Here is a 17597-nt window from a genome sequence, read left to right on the forward strand (position 1 = left end):
TTGTATGCATATATAGAGAGATTATAAAAATGCAAAAATGATGTATTTATATAATATTGAAGAGTAAAATTCAGGAGACAGTGGAAGAAGTAGCTTGTCTAAACTGCATATGACATTCTTTTCAGTAGATGACTTTTTGGGATGGTCTCTGAAATTATAAAAATGCTGCTGTGTCAACTTATCACTTAAATTTTCTTGGTCTTTTTCTCTTTCTTCTTTTTCTTGATGCATAATACAGTGATTCAATATTGCTGGACATTTCAAAATGACTGCCATGATATATCTAGTTACTATTCTTTTAAAAAAATATGGCCCCCAAAGATGACATAAACCATGTACTTGCACGTTTTTCTCCCGTTTTCTCACTTTTTTTTTCCCTCCTGATAAATATCATGAGCCTTTTTATTCAATAATTGAGTTTGTTAATGGATATTCAATTACTTACTCTTTGGTACGCCCATGAGGTTCCTTCCGCCGGAATTCATGATTACTTAGAGAAGACACACTGCCCCTCTTCTTCAGCAAATGAGCGGTTCTGTCTTTAGCAATGTCTGACATCATCATAATCTATGGAGGAAAACTTTTGTAAAATATTGAACAAAACACCTGAAAATACTTTAGTATAACACGAGACTTACTCTAAATAAAGTACACAGATGCTTTTTTTTAAACCATTTTTGAATAGGGAAGTGGGGTTTCCTTAAGAGTGATATTTAGTATATATTGTTGTTCTGGTCAGTATAGCTGGAAAAATGATATTTGATAACTTTTACTTATACAATAGCATATTTAATTCACATAAGCAGATATTACTGCTGCTACTGCTAAGTTGCTTCAGTCGTGTCCAACTCTGTGCGACCCCAGAGATGGCAGCCCACCAGGCTCCCCCGTCCCTGGGATTCTCCAGGCAAGAACACTGGAATGGGTTGCAGATATTATGCTGCAGCAAAAATACTTAACTGCAAAAGACGTTAAAGTTACTGAGAAGAGAGCCATATGTACAAGAAAGATACCATCACACCAGAAAACAATATTTTTATTGCCTCCCTTCAAATTTAATCTCAATGAAACTTGCTAATTAATATTTGTTGTTTAAAAATTAAGATGAACTGCTTCTCCAAATGGTATTCCCCACAGCCAAGCAGCAGTGATTTACTTTGTAAAGAGCAAACAGAACTTTTCACAGAGTAATTTATTGGAAAACCTACCTCTTTTCACTAATGCTTGTGAAAAAGCTGGAAGTAGAAATGGACTTCCCAGAACTTGAACTAGAATTCCACTGCCCTATTGTCTACATGTACATACTCATAGACTGTGCTAGGCATTAAATTAGGACAGAAACAATCCCTACCTTCAAAAAAGGTGGCGGTTGAAGTGGGTAGAGCAGACAAGAACACAACCTGGAACCCCAGTGTAATCAACGTCAGGGTAGACAGAGGAAAACGGAGGGCCTGTGCATCAGGAAGAGAGGCAGTGTGGGATGTGTGTGTGACTGTGGACCCGTGAGACTGTGTACACGCGTGTGAGCATCTCTGTGTGAGCATGTGTCTCTGTGGGCATGTGCTTATGTGTATGAACATGAGTGTCCCCCCATGATGTGAGCCAGTGTGAGCATCTGTGTGTGTGTGCACTTGTGCGTATGATTATCTGTGTACCTGAGCGTGTGTTGCTGTGTCTGTGTGTGCACCTTTGTGTGTGACATGTCTGTGTACTGCATGTGTGTGCGTTTGTGTGCAGGAGTGTGTCTGTGTACATGAGAGTGTCTAAGCATGTGTATGCGTGGACAAGACATACTGAGCCTATTTAAGAGGTCATTCAGGTTTCATTCTTAAAGTGACACACACATACCTGAGTCTGTTCACCTTTTTCCAAAGCTGTGGGGCAGGCCAGAATCCAGACCTAGAGGTCCTGAGAGGCAGAGGCTGCTAGTGTCTCCAAGCAGACCTCAGGTAGACTGCTCAGAACTCAAGTTGCTCCACAGCCCGACCCGGCTGGCCAGTTCTGCACTGGGCATCACGCTAAAGCCCAGACACGCAGGCGGGCAGGGAACCAAAAGCCAGGCACGCTTCTAGTTCTGAAAATTGGGGTCACTTTTTTCTAATTTCTTGGAGGGAGGAGGAATAAGGCATGGGAGAGAGAGGTCGTGGACAAGGCAGGCAGGCCATTTCTCAACATTGGGCTCTCCTTCCTTAGCCCCCCGGACCCTCGAATTTGCTTTTTGCCTTGGTCTCTCTGCTCCTGCCCAGGCGCTCTGCGGAGAGGGCGCACTTACCTAAGGCGGGTCTGGAGCTGGAGTTGCAGGCGCGGCTCAGCCCAGGGGCCTCCCAGACCGCAGGCTCCTCCACTGCAGGGCGCCTGGCAAGGCTCCCGCCTCCCAGGCTTCCTTTCTGCCCGCGCACTCCCGCACTCCCACTGGACTCCGCGACTTGTCTCCAAGGTGACCTTCGAAAACAGAGTCCTTGGCCCGCCCCAGGCAGGCATAGTAGTGGCGTGGTCCTCTAAGGATGTGAAGGAGCTCCTCGGCACTGCCCGAGCGGGCTGCCCTGGGCCTGGCTGTGCCGTGGGTGTGGCCACGAGCTGCGGAGGAGCCGGGTCATTCTATAGCGAGGGGGGCATCGGGGACTCAAGAGGCCGCCCTGAGAGCCCTCGTCGGTTTCCTTTCGCAGGTGTCGGGGACAGGGATGGGAAATGCCGCCGGTTCCTAGGACTGGAAATGCGAGGCATAGCGAGAAAGTAAAGCACCCCCATCCCCTCACCTGACCCCTGACTCCTGACCCCGCATTCCACCGTGTGATTGATAATAGGAATAATTACATTTACCAGGTACTGGCAAACAGCTTTAGTTTTACCCAGTCGTCCCAACAACTCTTTCAAGAAAGGGTTGTTATTCCTTTACAGATTTAGAGAATTGAGATTCTGAGATAATAAATAATATGCTCAAGACCCCTTGGAATTCACAGGCTTATCTTTCATGCATTACAAACTTTTATACTTTTTTATTCTTTCCTTAACATCACCCTCCCCAGCCCTTAAAGTTTAAAAAGATTTGAAACGGAGACTGTTTGGGGTTGAGGACTTACCTGACACAACAACTGGACCCTTCTCCTTAATAACTATCCCCCTTATAACCGCAGAACCTCTCCCCCATCACAAGGGGAAAAAACCAGACCTTGAAGGGACCCTCACAAAGTGGGCAATCATTGGAGCCAGAAATAAGATGGTGCCTCTGAGCACCTAGCCTGGTGCAGGTCCTTTGATGAGTGCCCAGTGCAGCTAGAACTGCCTGTCAATCACAATACATCTGGATAAGGATAGAGCACATAAGGGTTAGGATAGTATTGGAGAAAGAGCAGTCACATTTTCTGGCCCATCTCAATTGCTATTCACAGAGAACTAAGCCCAGGAGAGGACTGTGGCTATTCACTATGTAACCGTTGTTGTGGTTGTTTGGTCAGCTCTGTGACCTTGTTGACTGCAACACGCCAGGCTTCCCTGTCCTTCACTGTCTCCTAGAGTTTGCTCAAATACATGTCCATTGAGTTGGTGATGCTATCTAACCATCTCATCCTCTGCCACCCAATTCTCCATTTGCCTTTGATCTTTGTAATAGGAATTAAGTGGCTGGTAAGTATTATCTCATTTAGTCTGTTCAATGACCCCAGGATAAGAGGTTATTAACTTTATTTAAGGAAATGAAGAATCATTGAGTAACATACTCAAGACTATAGTTATAGAGCTAAGATTTATCCAACTCTAAAGCCCTTGCACTGTGCCCCCACTTCTGCCCACCATGCCCACCCTAAATATGCAATAACTTTTCCAGAAATGTGGTAAAATTTTAAGAGGCTGGTAATAAAAGAGATTCACAACTCAATTTATTTTTGTTTTTCATTTATTTTCCAGAAAAAATTACATTGAAATAACAATTTACTGAGATATTTGATTTTGTTCTCACATATAATTAAACTTTGTCCTGAAATGGGAACCCTAGTTGCAGTAATGTGCCATGATAATTGCATATTCAGAATTTTGTGAAATGGGTGTTGGGAAAATTATGAAGGAAAAAACGTTTGTAAAAATCATTATTTACAAAAAATGATACCCACATTTTTTTCTAATGTATAAGGCAAGTAACATTAAAATGTTCTCATGATTATCTTCAAGAAGTCAGTATTACACATTCATATCACCATTGCTCATCAGAGAGCTTTGGGCAGTTCTGTAAAGGAACAAACCCATGATTCTTTTGCTGGTTTTTTCTTGAGCACAGCACAGAAGCAATAGAGATTTTATCACAGACAAAGCAGTTACGGCTATGAGAATAAAGTATTCTCTGTGAATTACACATGTAGGAAAAAGAGCCAGTCATCAACATTTTAACTGATTTTCAAAGTATATTTGAGTCTTTTAGCCCACAATTCTTTTTATAAATATTTTATGCTCAAGGTATTTTGTGAAAATATGTACTCCATCCAAGGTCAAAAAGACATTGCTTACTTTTGCTATAGATATTGTGGAGATCTTTAAATAAATGCTACCACCAACTCAAAGTATACACTAATAGCATTTTCCTTAAGAAAGACAGCTGACTGAATTTTATTACTTTTAGAAATACAGCTAAATTTCTCTGAGATTCTTTCCCTAGTTTCTCTTACTGTTAAAAGTACAAAAAATGCCTTACATTGCCACTTAGCAGGCACAAAAATTAAAATTTGACCATTTTAGATCTTCTCCCATCCAAAGTGAAAAAAAAAATCCTCTGTATATTGAAATCCAGTACTCTTCAAACAGTTTTAAAATCCAGCTCTTCAAATGACTGCTTGACCTGTAGTGAAGCCCTGCTTTTGGATGAGAGTTACATATCATACCAACACTTGGCTTTTTCAAGAAAAATTATTCAGCAGCAATGTTCCAACTCTCTTAGACTGAGAGAGAGACAAACACAGAGAGGGAGATGAAACAGAGGTCAGTCTCTCTCATGCATATATTAAGAAAGTAAAACTGAAATACTGACCTGCAAAATCACAGCTTAAAAATTATCATCCTATCATCTCATAAGGACAAGAAAAAACCTGACATTGGACCTTGGGACAGTGATCCCAGTGCTAGTCATTTTTTGTATTATTGAAAATATTTTAAAGTGGAGACGTATGAAAAATACTAAAATTTGTTTTTCCAAAAGAAAAGGTCAGTGAAGTAATAAACAACTGAACAAATAAGATGGAATTAACATGTGCATGATATACTCATTCAATGGAATGTTTAAAAATGATAAATGGCTTATAATCCATCATGCTGATTCACACACTTTGAATTAAAAATTGAACTGTATTTAGAGAAAGGTAAAGTGATTCAGCTTTATCCTTTTCTCTCTGATCACAGACAGTTTACCCAGGAATTTTTAAAGAAACTTTGTTCATGAAAACAACTGATTTGCAAAATAAAGCAAAGCAAAAAGTACTATGTAATGCTCTGCTTGTAACAGAATGTAGGAGTATTGCAAAATCTATACTAAATAGCACATTTTTCTTGGGTTTAACTGAAATGTTTTTCATATAATTTCTAACAAGCTTATGTAAAAATGCTGTGAGTATCAATTCATCATGATTCAATTTCTTGAAGCGTTTAGATAAAGTATTACCAAGGATTGTTCACGAGTATTAATTATACTCAATAAAGAATCTGGACCATCTTCAACAGATTGCAGCATGATGTGATACCCATAGGTGCAGATCTTAAAAATTATACTTAAAAAAATTAAATGTTGAAACAATTTTACTGTTTCGAATATATTAGGTGATAAAATTCACTAAGATATACTAATTAACTTTAAAGTAGATTCATTTAAAGTGGCATAAGTTTTCCTTAGGGTTAAAACAAAAAACCAGAAGCATCTTTTTCAAAGAATTCCTGGTTATATTATTTGAAGTTGCTGAAAGATATGTAAAACAAAACTTTTCTAAAGTTTCTTCAAGATGTGTTTAGAAAACTGTTTTTTCTTGATTCAAAACTTTAAGCTTCATTAAAGCACTAACATTAATTAACAATGTCCAAGGAGTGAGGTCTATGGTCTAGGATCATTTATTCTCAGACCACAATGAACACTTGCCAGAAGCAGCAGTGTTGAACATGATTTGGGAAATACCAGAATATGATGAATGAAGTAAAATTACCCTTTCCTTATTATTATTTTTACCAGTTAAGGGACACATAAAGTTTGCTTTTCTCTGAAACATCTTTTGTCATAAGGTTAAAGATGTACTTAGAATGGGCAATGTGCTACCTTAGAGTCAGAAGGAGATAATTAGAAATACTGTAAAACAAAGGAAAAATAACTTTAGAAGTTGAAGTTAGAGAATAAGTTGTTATCCCTGTGGTGAATGTCAACAAATAGGGAGGTGACATTCTCTCCTAGGAATACTCATTTTGGATAAAAATCAGATATTAAACATGAGCAACTGTAAGAGGTCTGACCAATGTTAGTCAATAGACCCTAAAATTTGACATTCTTTCAAAAAGGATGTTTAGTATTCAATTACATATTTAAAATGCAGTTCTCGCTTATAGCAGATGACAGAATATCAAACAAATAGAAATGCTAGTGGGTTTTGTTGTTTGTTTTTATAGTTGGGAACTTAAACATTGCATTCGTATCTCGTTTTTCCTCCATGTATTCAATGGACAAAAAGTAATATAATGGTAGTCATGCTTGATTCACCAATGAGCAAATGGCATTTAACTACTGTTTGCCAAAGAGGGGGGAAAAAAAAGAAAAAAAAGACAGCCTCAAGAGAGAAGCACACACATTAAAGGAGGTGGGGTGGTTCACCAGAACAGTCTCTCTAATCAGTGTAACAAAGACTGATTTTTTTTATTCACATCAACAATTTAATTTGACTCATTTTAAGGAAGAATCATGTTGACTTTACATTAACTTTGAAAGCAGTATTTAGAGATAATCCTAGTTTTCATATCATAAAAAATTATGCTTCCATTTAAAAAAAATCCTGATCAGAAAACTATGTAGCAAAAAGAATACATTTAGATTGAATGAGATTTTGCTCAAATGCATCATCTTTTGAAAAAAAGAAAGAAAAAAACCCCCAACAAACCATAAACTCATCTCCTTAGTACATTTTCCCGTATCATTCAACTTTAATTGACAGACTGTGATAATTTTGAGGAAAAAAATGCAAAAACAAAATTGGTGCAGCTCTCTTGGAATTACACTAGTCCATGCTGATGGTGTTTATTGGAAGGACTGATGCTGAGGCTGAAACTCCAATACTTTGGCCACCTCATGCGAAGAGTTGACTCATTGGAAAAGACCCTGATGCTGGGAGGGATTGGGGACAGGAGGAGAAGGGGACGATAGAGGATGAGATAGCTGGATGGCATCACTGATTCGATGGACATGAGTTTGGGTGAACTCTGGGAGTTGGTGATGGACAGGGAGGCCTGGCGTGCTGCGATTCATGGGGTCGCAAAGAGTCAGACACGACTGAGCGACTGAACTGAACTGAACTGATGCTGATAAAGCATTGTTCAAAGGCCTACAGAATAAATAGTGTTAACTCACAAGTTAAATGTCTGTGTCCCTGGCAGGAAGGGAGACATTTTATCTGGATTTCATGACAGCTTGCACCCTCCCTATTTCTTCTTTTAATCTTTGACAACATAGACAAAAGGACAGAAAAATGAAAATGAGAGATTACATGTTAGGCCACTTTAAGACAGCATAAAAGAACTCTAAAAAAAAAAGGAGGTGTTTTCCTAAACAAATCTCTCTACCTTTTTGTTTTCTTTCAAGATTTGAGGAAGCTAAATGGACTGAATGGGAAAAAAAAACACAAAAACATGCTCACTAGAAAAATGGTATTCAAGTAATAATTGAATGTCTAAAATCTGATGTAATGTCAGAACTAAGAAGTATTTGAGAGATCTACTAGGGCAGTGATTCTCAAATTTTGGGTGCTTGTCAAAGTATGTATTCTTAAACTCCACCCTGACAGATTTATTTATTCAGTATAAATTTATTGATGCCCACTGTCTTCTAGGCTCTGGGGTTATAGTGATACCTAAGCCAAAACCATTGCCCTTGTTAAATAAATGATAAAACAAGAGGTTCACATATCATGCTTTGAGAAACATATTCTTTCCCAACAATTTTGCCTTGGGAATTATCCTTATTTTGGTATTAGTTTTTCATAGCACCCTTTACTTGGGTATTCAAATGGAATATGTATGATAAAATAAAACAGAAGAGTTCATTTCCTAGAATGAGTAAGTAAAACAGGCCAATTGCTCCCATTGTTGTCAAGATAACCTGGATTACTTCCAGCTGCTATGTCACTTTTTAAAAAATTAATAATAATTTTATTAATCTAAGACTCAATGTCACCATTTGTAAAATACTAATTAAAAAGAGTATGTACCATTTAGGGGTTGATATAAAGATTAGGTAAGCTAACATCCATAGTGAATGGTATATGGCACTCAAGAGAATATCACTTTTTATTGTATAGCAAGTACTGTGATTGTAAAGCCCCCACAGGTGGATGTCTCTTAGTCAAGTAGAACCATGGAACGTCTGAGGTGGGAGATGTATAGATCACAGTTGTGTTATTATGGTATTTAAACAGTGCTCTGGAGAGCCAAATTTAAACTGCTGGAAGAACTCCTTCATTGCTTTTAGTTATTTTGCTAATAGGAATTCATGTGCAATTTTAGTAGAAAAAAGTGACTGTTAAGAAAAGCTTGGAAACCACTGGCAACCCCAATGCCTCATTCTAAAGCTGAGAAATTAAAAAGGGCTGTGATTTTCTAAGGTCATATAGCAGAGTTAGTGGTAGAGCTGATATTGAAAGGCTTCTTTGAAATGAATGTTTGGAAATGGGAATATGAGTAATTGTGGCCTCAAACACTTTGCAGATTGAGACTGAGTAAAAATTCATAAAAACAAAAGTAAAACAATTGTAGTCTGACTTTCTGGAGGGGATGGTTCCTCTGTATTCACTTGAAACCATTTGAAATGTAGACATTCTTTCTTTACAGGTGAAATACATTTCCAAATACTATACAATGAATTTTCATTTTGACTGTAAGTGTAGAGAAGAATAGAGCTTTAAAAGCAATTTAAAATTAAATTGTTTGGAACTATATGTTTCAATTATGATAAAATTCAGACTAATGTTTAACAGAAAATTTTTAAAAATAATGTGAAAAATATGAAATTTATTAAAAAAAACACATTTTCCATGTTGCAAAATAAAGCATTCGTATTTTCTATCTAATTATAGCACTCAGGAAATGGTGTCCTGGCTAATGAGAAATCTTTTTCTTTTCATGCTTGGTATTAAAAATCTGAACATGTACCAGCACATTTTGTTTTAGGAATTGATAATGAACCTGACCTAATGTTTCTTTTATAATTTCACTGTCTAGGATCATTTTTCCTAACACTATTTCTTATTGTATAGTACTATGGATACACGAATAACAGGAGATTATAAACTACAAGGTTAAAAAAAACCCATCAAAATCTAAATCCCTGATATTAATTTATTGTGTTGTTATTTGACCTATTTTCCAAAAGAAGAAGGGATATATTCTCTACTGAGGTTCTTGTTATTCAATAATAATAATATTTCAAAATTAGTTAATAATTTTGAAATCATTGACTTTTATTCTGTTTCATAAAGACCAATTATGGAATCATAGGATATCTTCATAGTTTCAAATTTGGTATCTAGAGACATTTGAATAATGTTAGAGATTAATGAAATCTGTTTTAAATTACATTTTATAATATAAACAAAAGTATTCTATGAAAAGGAAAACCTTGTGTTTAATTACTAATTCCCTCTAGAATGGTATAAAATAAAATATAATGAGCAAGACATGAGAACCAATAATATTTACATATTTTTAATATGCTTTGTGTTAATATTTAATATGTTTTCTCATGGATTAATATCTTAAGAACACATTTTTATATTCATATGCTGGATAATTCTTAATTTTCTGCTACTTACTCTCCATTGGTTCCAGTGTTTGAAATTTCCCCATGTTTTATGGGATTTAAAAGTTTTCATTTTCTATTTTTATTTCAAAATAAAATTGAATATCTTTAAAGTGACTATATTAGTCACTTGTTCAAAAAACTTCAATGTCAGACTGCTTGGGGAGCCAATCGAGAATTTGTTTGCACAGCAAGAATTCTTCTTAGGTAAAACAGATCATTTTGAACAGTCTCTTGGTAGCAAGCACTGATTGAGGAGTACAAATATTAATTAAAAAAATTCCACTATAAACAATTGCCAGTTACAATTTCATTTTAAAAGTAAGCTTACAAAATTTAATTTGATTCTAAAATTTTAAGGGGCTAAAGTTCTTTGTCAAATATGAATGATGTAAATAAAATTTAGCAACTAACGATAAATTTAACAACTTAATAATTATAGTTATTTAATAGTATAACCTAGAACAGGAATGAGTTTATGTTTAAAATAGGTTCTATGACTTAAAGGAAGATTCATGTTTTCAGATTGTAATGGAGGAAGGTTTTACAGCTGGGACTCCTGAAGAAGAACTTCTCCATCCTGAATTCCCATATCGAGGCCAGACTGAATAATTACAGTTTTTATTATATCTTGCAACAATGAAATCATAACATACATTTTTGATAACTCTTTTTGATTCTCTAAAAACAGCAATGATTTATAGTTACATATAATGAATCTTATCCAAAAGGAAATTTATTGCACAATAATGTGGTTAGGATTTCATTTATAAAGCTTATTTTTTCCTTCCCATATGATATAAATGATGATTAAAATTCTACTTCTGGATTTCAATAGGGGACTGAAATCTTTTTTTCTGGGTTTTTTAGAGTCAATATTTTGATTCCTGTGGGTAATGAGGAAGATGCTTGGTACAATTCTCCATGCTAGGTTGGGAGGGTCTCTGTCTAGAGACATTGTGCAAAAGTTGTTAACCACTTCAACCATGGAAATTCTTGAAATTTTAAAACCACAATTTTGGTTTTAGTCTGATTATTCAGTAGTCCCCATATCTGCTAATCTGTGGAAGGGAGGGGAGTAGTTAAGATTTCAACATCTTCTTTACTCTTGTTTATAATTTCATATACTTAAACTTTAAATATGAATTGCTTTCCCTTTTTACACAAGTTATAAAAATAAGAGGCCCTGTTTACACAGTTTGCATTTTTATGAAATTTGCAGTTTGAAAAAAAAGCTTTTTAAAAAGTGGCAATTAATGCTTTTCTTTGAATATGCTGTAACTTTAGATTTTTTTTTGTTTGTTTTCTGAAACAGTTTCTGAATTTAATCCACTAAACATCTGAAGATAGAATTTTTATTTAGCACTAGAGTAAAACATACCAAGGACTGAAGAAAAGGAAGTTTTTTTTTCTGGTCCTGCTTAATTTTCTTTGTGCGTGGCACCCCCTTTATGACAGCTAACAATATTATATTTAAATTTTATATATTGACAAAATGCAATCTACCTCTGTAAGCATTGTGCCATTCAACAGTACTACTATTAAATTTACATACCACAGTTTAAATTACATCCATTTCAGGAATGGTAAAATGCTAAAACTCAAGTATCTAACCGCCTTACTGGAATGAGTACAATTTACAAATACAATAATTACATTTTAAAACCATTAACAATATTACACCTAGAAGTAAATACTGTAGGACTGGTCATGGTATTGTGTCAGGGAAATCATTGCTGAAAGTCATTGACATTTCCAGCAGGTATATCCCAAGTGCAGATTTTTGGTTTGTTTTTATCAAACCAAAATTAAAATCTGTTTCTCATACAACAGTTCTCCTTTATATGAATCTCCAAATCCTTGCATAAGATTTTATTAGTTATCTGCCAAGTATTTTCCTGCAAAATAAAACAACATATCAACAGGTTATCTGCTAGTTCCATAATGTGGTTATTATGTGGGTAACATTTTATTCTTCCTGCCTTATTTCTAGAAGCTAAATATTACATACTCAAGGGGTACAATACTAACATAAAACACATAAAGTGTTTAAAGTTTTCAGTTTTCTAGACCAGCACGTTGCCTTTTCACATTTCCATATGTGAACACTTTGCAGAGGTTTGGGTTTTGCCCAGAATAGGTTGGAAGGTTTGTTCCTGGATGTGAGAATCCAGCTTCTTATAGTAGGAGTAATCATATAATTACTTTTCAATGTGGGCCATTTTTGAGAGTGAAAGGGGGCTAATTAATAATTATATCAATATTGCAACCATAAAACCCTGGATGTATCCCAGCAAATCCTTGACAAACAAATCACCTTAATATTGGGGAATCCCTACCAATAAACTCTCATGTGTGCCCCCAAAGGGGTCTCATGACCACATTTCAGCTCAAGGTAACCGGTTCTGATCTTTGGCCTAGACTTTTTAAAGTTGTTATTGAAATGAAAGATGGATACTCTTAGATCTCAGCTAAGCATGAGTCTAAAATCTATGAAGATCTGCTTCAGAAAAAGCATTTTCAGGTAAGAGACAAAACAGCATTTATCTTGCTTGTCAGTGTAACAAAATGGCATTTATCTTGTTTGTCAATATAACAAAGTAGAATTTATAGCATTAACCTCAGTGTACACACATATATAATGGGAATGACAGGTCAGTCCCATGTAAGAACTAGCCAGAGCCATGATAAGTAGGCAGGGCCATCCTAATTTCTGATTTCCCTAGTTTATTGTCCTATTTTTACTTCATTCAACAATTGGTTTGCTTTCTGATTGCGATGGGAAATGGGGGTTGGGAGTGGAGAAGAAGAGGAAGAAGATGATCAGAAAATCATAACATATTCCTTCTTAAGGAAGAATAGCTAAGGCAATATTGTTGTCTGCAAATGAGCACACAAGATACCCACTTACCTGCAGCAAACCTTTTCTTGATGAGTGAAAATCTGTACCCTGCTCCAACAAGTTCAATGTCACAGCCAGAAAGAGTGCTTCCTTCACTTGTAAACTGCACAACCAATGGGGAAGGTTTGCTTGGGCCTTCAGATAACTGAAATCTTGCCAATAAAGAACCTACCCCTACAAAAAGAGTATTATTGATAACAATTTAAAAGATAACAGTCAACACAACATTCTGGATATAATTTTGGAAATTGTATTCAAGGTTAAAGTGCAAAATCAATCTTCCTAGAACATAGTATATGTATATTTCAGGGACAAAACAGTGATGAATAATATTTATCATGAAATATTATTCATTACTTTTTAAATACACCAATAAAAAGGTAATTCAGCCAAATGGTACTTCAAAATTTGGAAGCATGATACTTGGAAGGCAATGTATTTTCAGCTTATGACTAATATACAAGGAAAGTGAAAAATAGCTAAACTATCAGAGTGTGAGATCTGATACAGAATGAAAACATCTTCCATTAGAAGGTGTCTCCTTCATGTATGGTCTGTTTGATGTGGGGTGTTCGGTGGAAAAGAGGTAACAGAGGATTCATTGAAGAACTATTTTCTCTTATTGGTAAAAATAATAATACATAACAAACTTAACCAAAATACTTTTATTACTTTTAGTGTTAAGGGTATTTCGATTAATAGTTTTTTAATACCTGACAGTTATTTCAGCTTTATATATTAAATAAAATAAGCTTGTGATTGCATTACCTCCATTTTCTGACTTCTGAGAAATATCAGGAATCTTCCACAATATTCTTTGTTGGTCAGCATTCCTAAAAATAAAATAGGTAAAAGACTTCTGCATATGTAAGGGTTTTTGTTTAATGGATGTCATATTTTTCCAAAGTGTTAATTAATAAAAATGATCTTAAAAATTTTAGCTACAATTTAAGCATTATCTATCTATCCATCCATCATCCCTCCTCTTCCCCTCCCTCCTTTCATCTATCGACCCTTCCATCTATCCATCCTTTCATTCATCCATCCATCTATCCACAAATCCTCTGCTTTTTCTTTCTTTACTGTCACAACACCGTCAAAGAGTTAAACATTTAGAAGGCAGTGCAGTTAAAAAAATTTAACACATCTACTGAAAAAATAGAAGGGAAGTGTTAGTTGATCAATTAACTCAGGTAATTTAAATTGAAGCTGTTATATGGTTGACATTCATTTTTTTAACGTTCTACTTTTTGCTTCTAACAATCATATGGAATCACTGTAATATTTTTCCTTAGGAGAATAGCTCTATTTATAGCCATTATTGATACTTGGTGTCTATTCCATTTCTGTTCCCATACCTTCTCTAGTGTACCTTTTAATAATACAGAGACTGCAAAATGAAACTCAGACTCCCTTGTAATTAGGGTCCTAGATGCAGACTAAGGTCCACCAATCACATGCACTAATTAAGATTTGGAGGACAGAAGCGGGGCAGAGGCCATTTTCTTGATGCTTTTTGGGCTGTTCTCTGCTAGTCAGCAGCCTGAGATGATGTGGGGCATCTTCTTAAACCGTGCTCCAGTCCAGTCTCGGTTTTGTAGTTGTTGAGAAGCAGTTTAGGCAGTGCCGGTAGGAGCTTTCTTATCCTTGGATTCTCATGAGGGTGGTGGATTCTCGAATTCAATGGCTCCACTGACAGCCTTCTAATTTCTCTCCTTCCTGGTTGCAGCAGAGGTACCAACCCCCCTGGTGGGTCAGTTCTGCAGTGTTCTAGGAATTATTCTTGGAGATCCAGCCTAAACCTTGTTCTTCTTTTTGTGTATGAACGAAATCCCTGTGTTAAATCATTTTCTGCTTGAAATAGCTACAGCAGTTTCTGTTTTCTGCCCTGAACCCTGACACCCAGGCCTACTGTGATCTCTTCCTATAGGAAACACAAATATTAAAATGTCTGTTAAGCCTTGTCAGAAGGAGCCCTTTGGTGAAGAGGAAGGGGGCTAGTGGCTCCTTACCAGACTGCTGGTGGAAGCACCGCCTGGAGCTTGGTTACCCCTCCATCCACGGGGACCAAGAACTGCACGTTGTTGAGGGCCACGGCTGTTGTCATTGCATCTGTATTGTATTTGTAATCTATGCGCAGGTCGGTGCTTGCTGGTTCACACCGCCAGTTCACTGCCAAGTTCAGAGGCGTGGACTGAATGCCCTGGGCTGACACCTTGCCAAAGACAGAAAAGAGAACATTTAAGGCTTGACCATTAATCTGAAACAAAACCAGAAGCTATGATTATGTCTTATGGGAATATTCATAGTTATTAAAAGATCCTTGTGCTGCTCACAAATGAGCAGTCAGAAAAAATAAATGTCACCATGATGGGTAAATGAGATTTGGATGCTTCAGGTAAACAGTTACAGGTTAAAAACATAAAATAAATGATTAAAATCTCCACAGCACTTTAGAGTTTACAATTCATTTTATGTCAGTTAGGCAGATGCTATCACAGTGCTTAAGAGCTGAGGCCAAGAAGGCAGATAGTCCTGGGTGTGAGTCCTTTATTTTTAAAGTTGAAGTGCAGTTGCTGTACAATATTATGTAAGTTACAGGTGCACAACATAGTGATTCACAGTTTTAAAAGGTTATACTCCATTTATAGTTACTATAAAGTATTGGCTATATTCTCCATGTTGTACAATATATCCTTGTACCTTATTTTATACCTGACAATTTGCACCTCTTAATCTCATACCAGTGCCCTTCCACTAGTGACCACTGGCTTTTTCTCTATATCTGTGAGTCTACTTCTTTTTTCGTTATATTCACTAGTTGGTTGTATTTTTAAGATTCCACATGTAAGTGATACAGTATTTGTCCTTCTCTGTCTGACTTATTTCACTTAGAATAGTGTTCTCCAAATCCATCCATGTTGCTGCAAATAGTAAAATTTCATTCTTTTTATGGCTGAATAGTATTCTATTGTATACATATAGATATACATATATCCCACATCTTCTTTTATCCATTCATCTGTTGATAGAAACAGGCTGCTTCTGTACCTTGGCAAATTGTAGATAATGCTGCTATGAACACTGGGGTGCATGTATCTTTTCAAATTAGTGTTTTTGGTTTTTCAGATATATCTCAGTGTGAGTTCTGCTTGTCACTTCCAAGCTGAGTGATCTTGGACCAGTCATTAAAAACCTCTCTGTGCCTCTGTTATTTCCTCATCTGCCAAATAAGAATGATAATAATTTTAAAAAATATTTACTTTTTAATTTTTTTGGCCACACCATGTGGTATGTAGGATCTTAGTACCCTCATGTGTGTATGCTAAGTTGCTTCAGTCATGTCTGACTCTGTGCAACCCTATGGACTCTAGCCCACTAGTCTCCTCTGTCCATGGGATTCTCCAGGCAAGAATACTGGAGTGGGTTGCCATGCCCTTCTCCAGGGGATCTTCCCAACCCAGGGATAGAACCCACATCTCTTAGGTCTCCTGCAATGGCAGGCTGGTTCTTCACCACTAGGGCTACCTGGGAAGCCCCTGAGTACCTTTACCAGGGATCAAACCCACGCTCCCTGCACTGGAAGGCTGGAGTCTTAATCACTGGACCACTAGAGAAGTCCTGGGAATGAGAATAATACTTATACCTAGAGATGTTAGGATGATTGAAGAAGGTGTTTCATATGAAACACTCAGCATGGTGCTTAATATATAATAAGGAATTAACATTTTAATACATGTAACCTATTAACATTCTTATCATATTTGCTCTTCACAAATAGCAAGTTAGACAAAGCAAGTTACGATTACTCTTTTGGAATTTGCCATTTTAAGGACTTAAACCCGGGTCTTCTAACTGGCAGTACTGCGTTCTACGGTCTACTGTCAATTCTAGTTAGAAACAACTGTGAATTTGACTAAGGAAGAGTCAGATTTGAAGAATCAGCAAAAAGTTATAAAACAATAATAGCAACTTGAATCTTGGATCCACAGTGAAAATTTTGCAAGGCTATTATTTCTACCTTTTACAAGTATATGAGCACCGCAGGGGTTGTGTGGGTGATGTCTGTGCTCTTGAAGTTTAATTCATGGAGTATGAGTTCTGCTGATTTTGAAGACAATAGGCAGCTTTTTATTGGCCTAGCAATACCTGCACATATGACACCATGGGGAAGGGTCCTGAAGACAGGCTGCACTTACAGAGCGGGTGTGGTTGATTTGGAAACAAAACCAGACATGGATCCTTTTATAAAATGAAAGACATGGCTTTTGATGACATAATTTTAGTTGGATGATCATTATAATAAAAGTTTTAAAACTTTACAATAATCTCTATAATAAACCTTATAATAAAGTTTCTACACTTTATTTTTAGCAGCCCAGTCCTCTGCAAATGAATTCTTATTTAGAAGTCTGTTATTTAAGAGCTCAAAAGCGAGCAGACTCCCTCTCCCTTGGCATTTCTACATGCTTATTCTCGGCTGGAGTTCTCAACTTCATAGTGGTTCCTCTGCCCAATGAGGGGCTTTATGGACAAGTGATTGTCTTAGTTACTGGGGAGGGTGCTACTGGTAGCCAGAAAGTCAACTTGCTTTGATTTGAGAATGATTCCACAAAGTGCTAATAATGCCTCCCACCCAATCCCTTGCAATGTTGAAAAACAATAACAACAATA

General features: G+C 36.5%; 2 protein-coding genes across 18 annotated transcripts in view; both read right to left on the minus strand.

Annotated features, from left to right (window-relative positions):
* DYNLT5 (dynein light chain Tctex-type family member 5) overlaps window positions 1-2676 on the minus strand; it is a 29738-nt gene extending 27062 nt beyond the window's left edge. The window contains exons 1-2 of the mRNA XM_061411683.1: window positions 2273-2676; window positions 446-567 (exon numbers count right to left, since the gene is read on the minus strand). Coding sequence (XP_061267667.1) covers window positions 446-564 — 119 coding nt within the window. The 5' untranslated portion in view covers window positions 565-567; window positions 2273-2676. The remainder of the gene's footprint in view (window positions 1-445; window positions 568-2272) is intronic.
* A 4130-nt stretch (window positions 2677-6806) lies between these two features.
* Window positions 6807-17597, minus strand: part of SGIP1 (SH3GL interacting endocytic adaptor 1) — a 243390-nt gene continuing 232599 nt past the window's right edge. For 16 of the 17 annotated variants that reach the window (XM_061411687.1, XM_061411698.1, XM_061411690.1 and 13 more), the window contains 4 exons: window positions 14936-15138; window positions 13692-13756; window positions 12933-13097; window positions 6807-11919 (listed from right to left, as the gene is read on the minus strand). In XM_061411687.1, the coding sequence (XP_061267671.1) occupies window positions 11897-11919; window positions 12933-13097; window positions 13692-13756; window positions 14936-15138 (456 nt within the window). In that variant the 3' untranslated portion in view covers window positions 6807-11896. Of the gene's footprint in view, window positions 11920-12932; window positions 13098-13691; window positions 13757-14281; window positions 14848-14935; window positions 15139-17597 lie in introns of those variants that run through there. The other variant, XR_009735408.1, reaches the window with a different exon arrangement.

Source organism: Bos javanicus, chromosome 3, assembly GCF_032452875.1.
Source record: "Bos javanicus breed banteng chromosome 3, ARS-OSU_banteng_1.0, whole genome shotgun sequence".
Taxonomy (NCBI): Eukaryota; Metazoa; Chordata; class Mammalia; order Artiodactyla; family Bovidae; genus Bos; species Bos javanicus.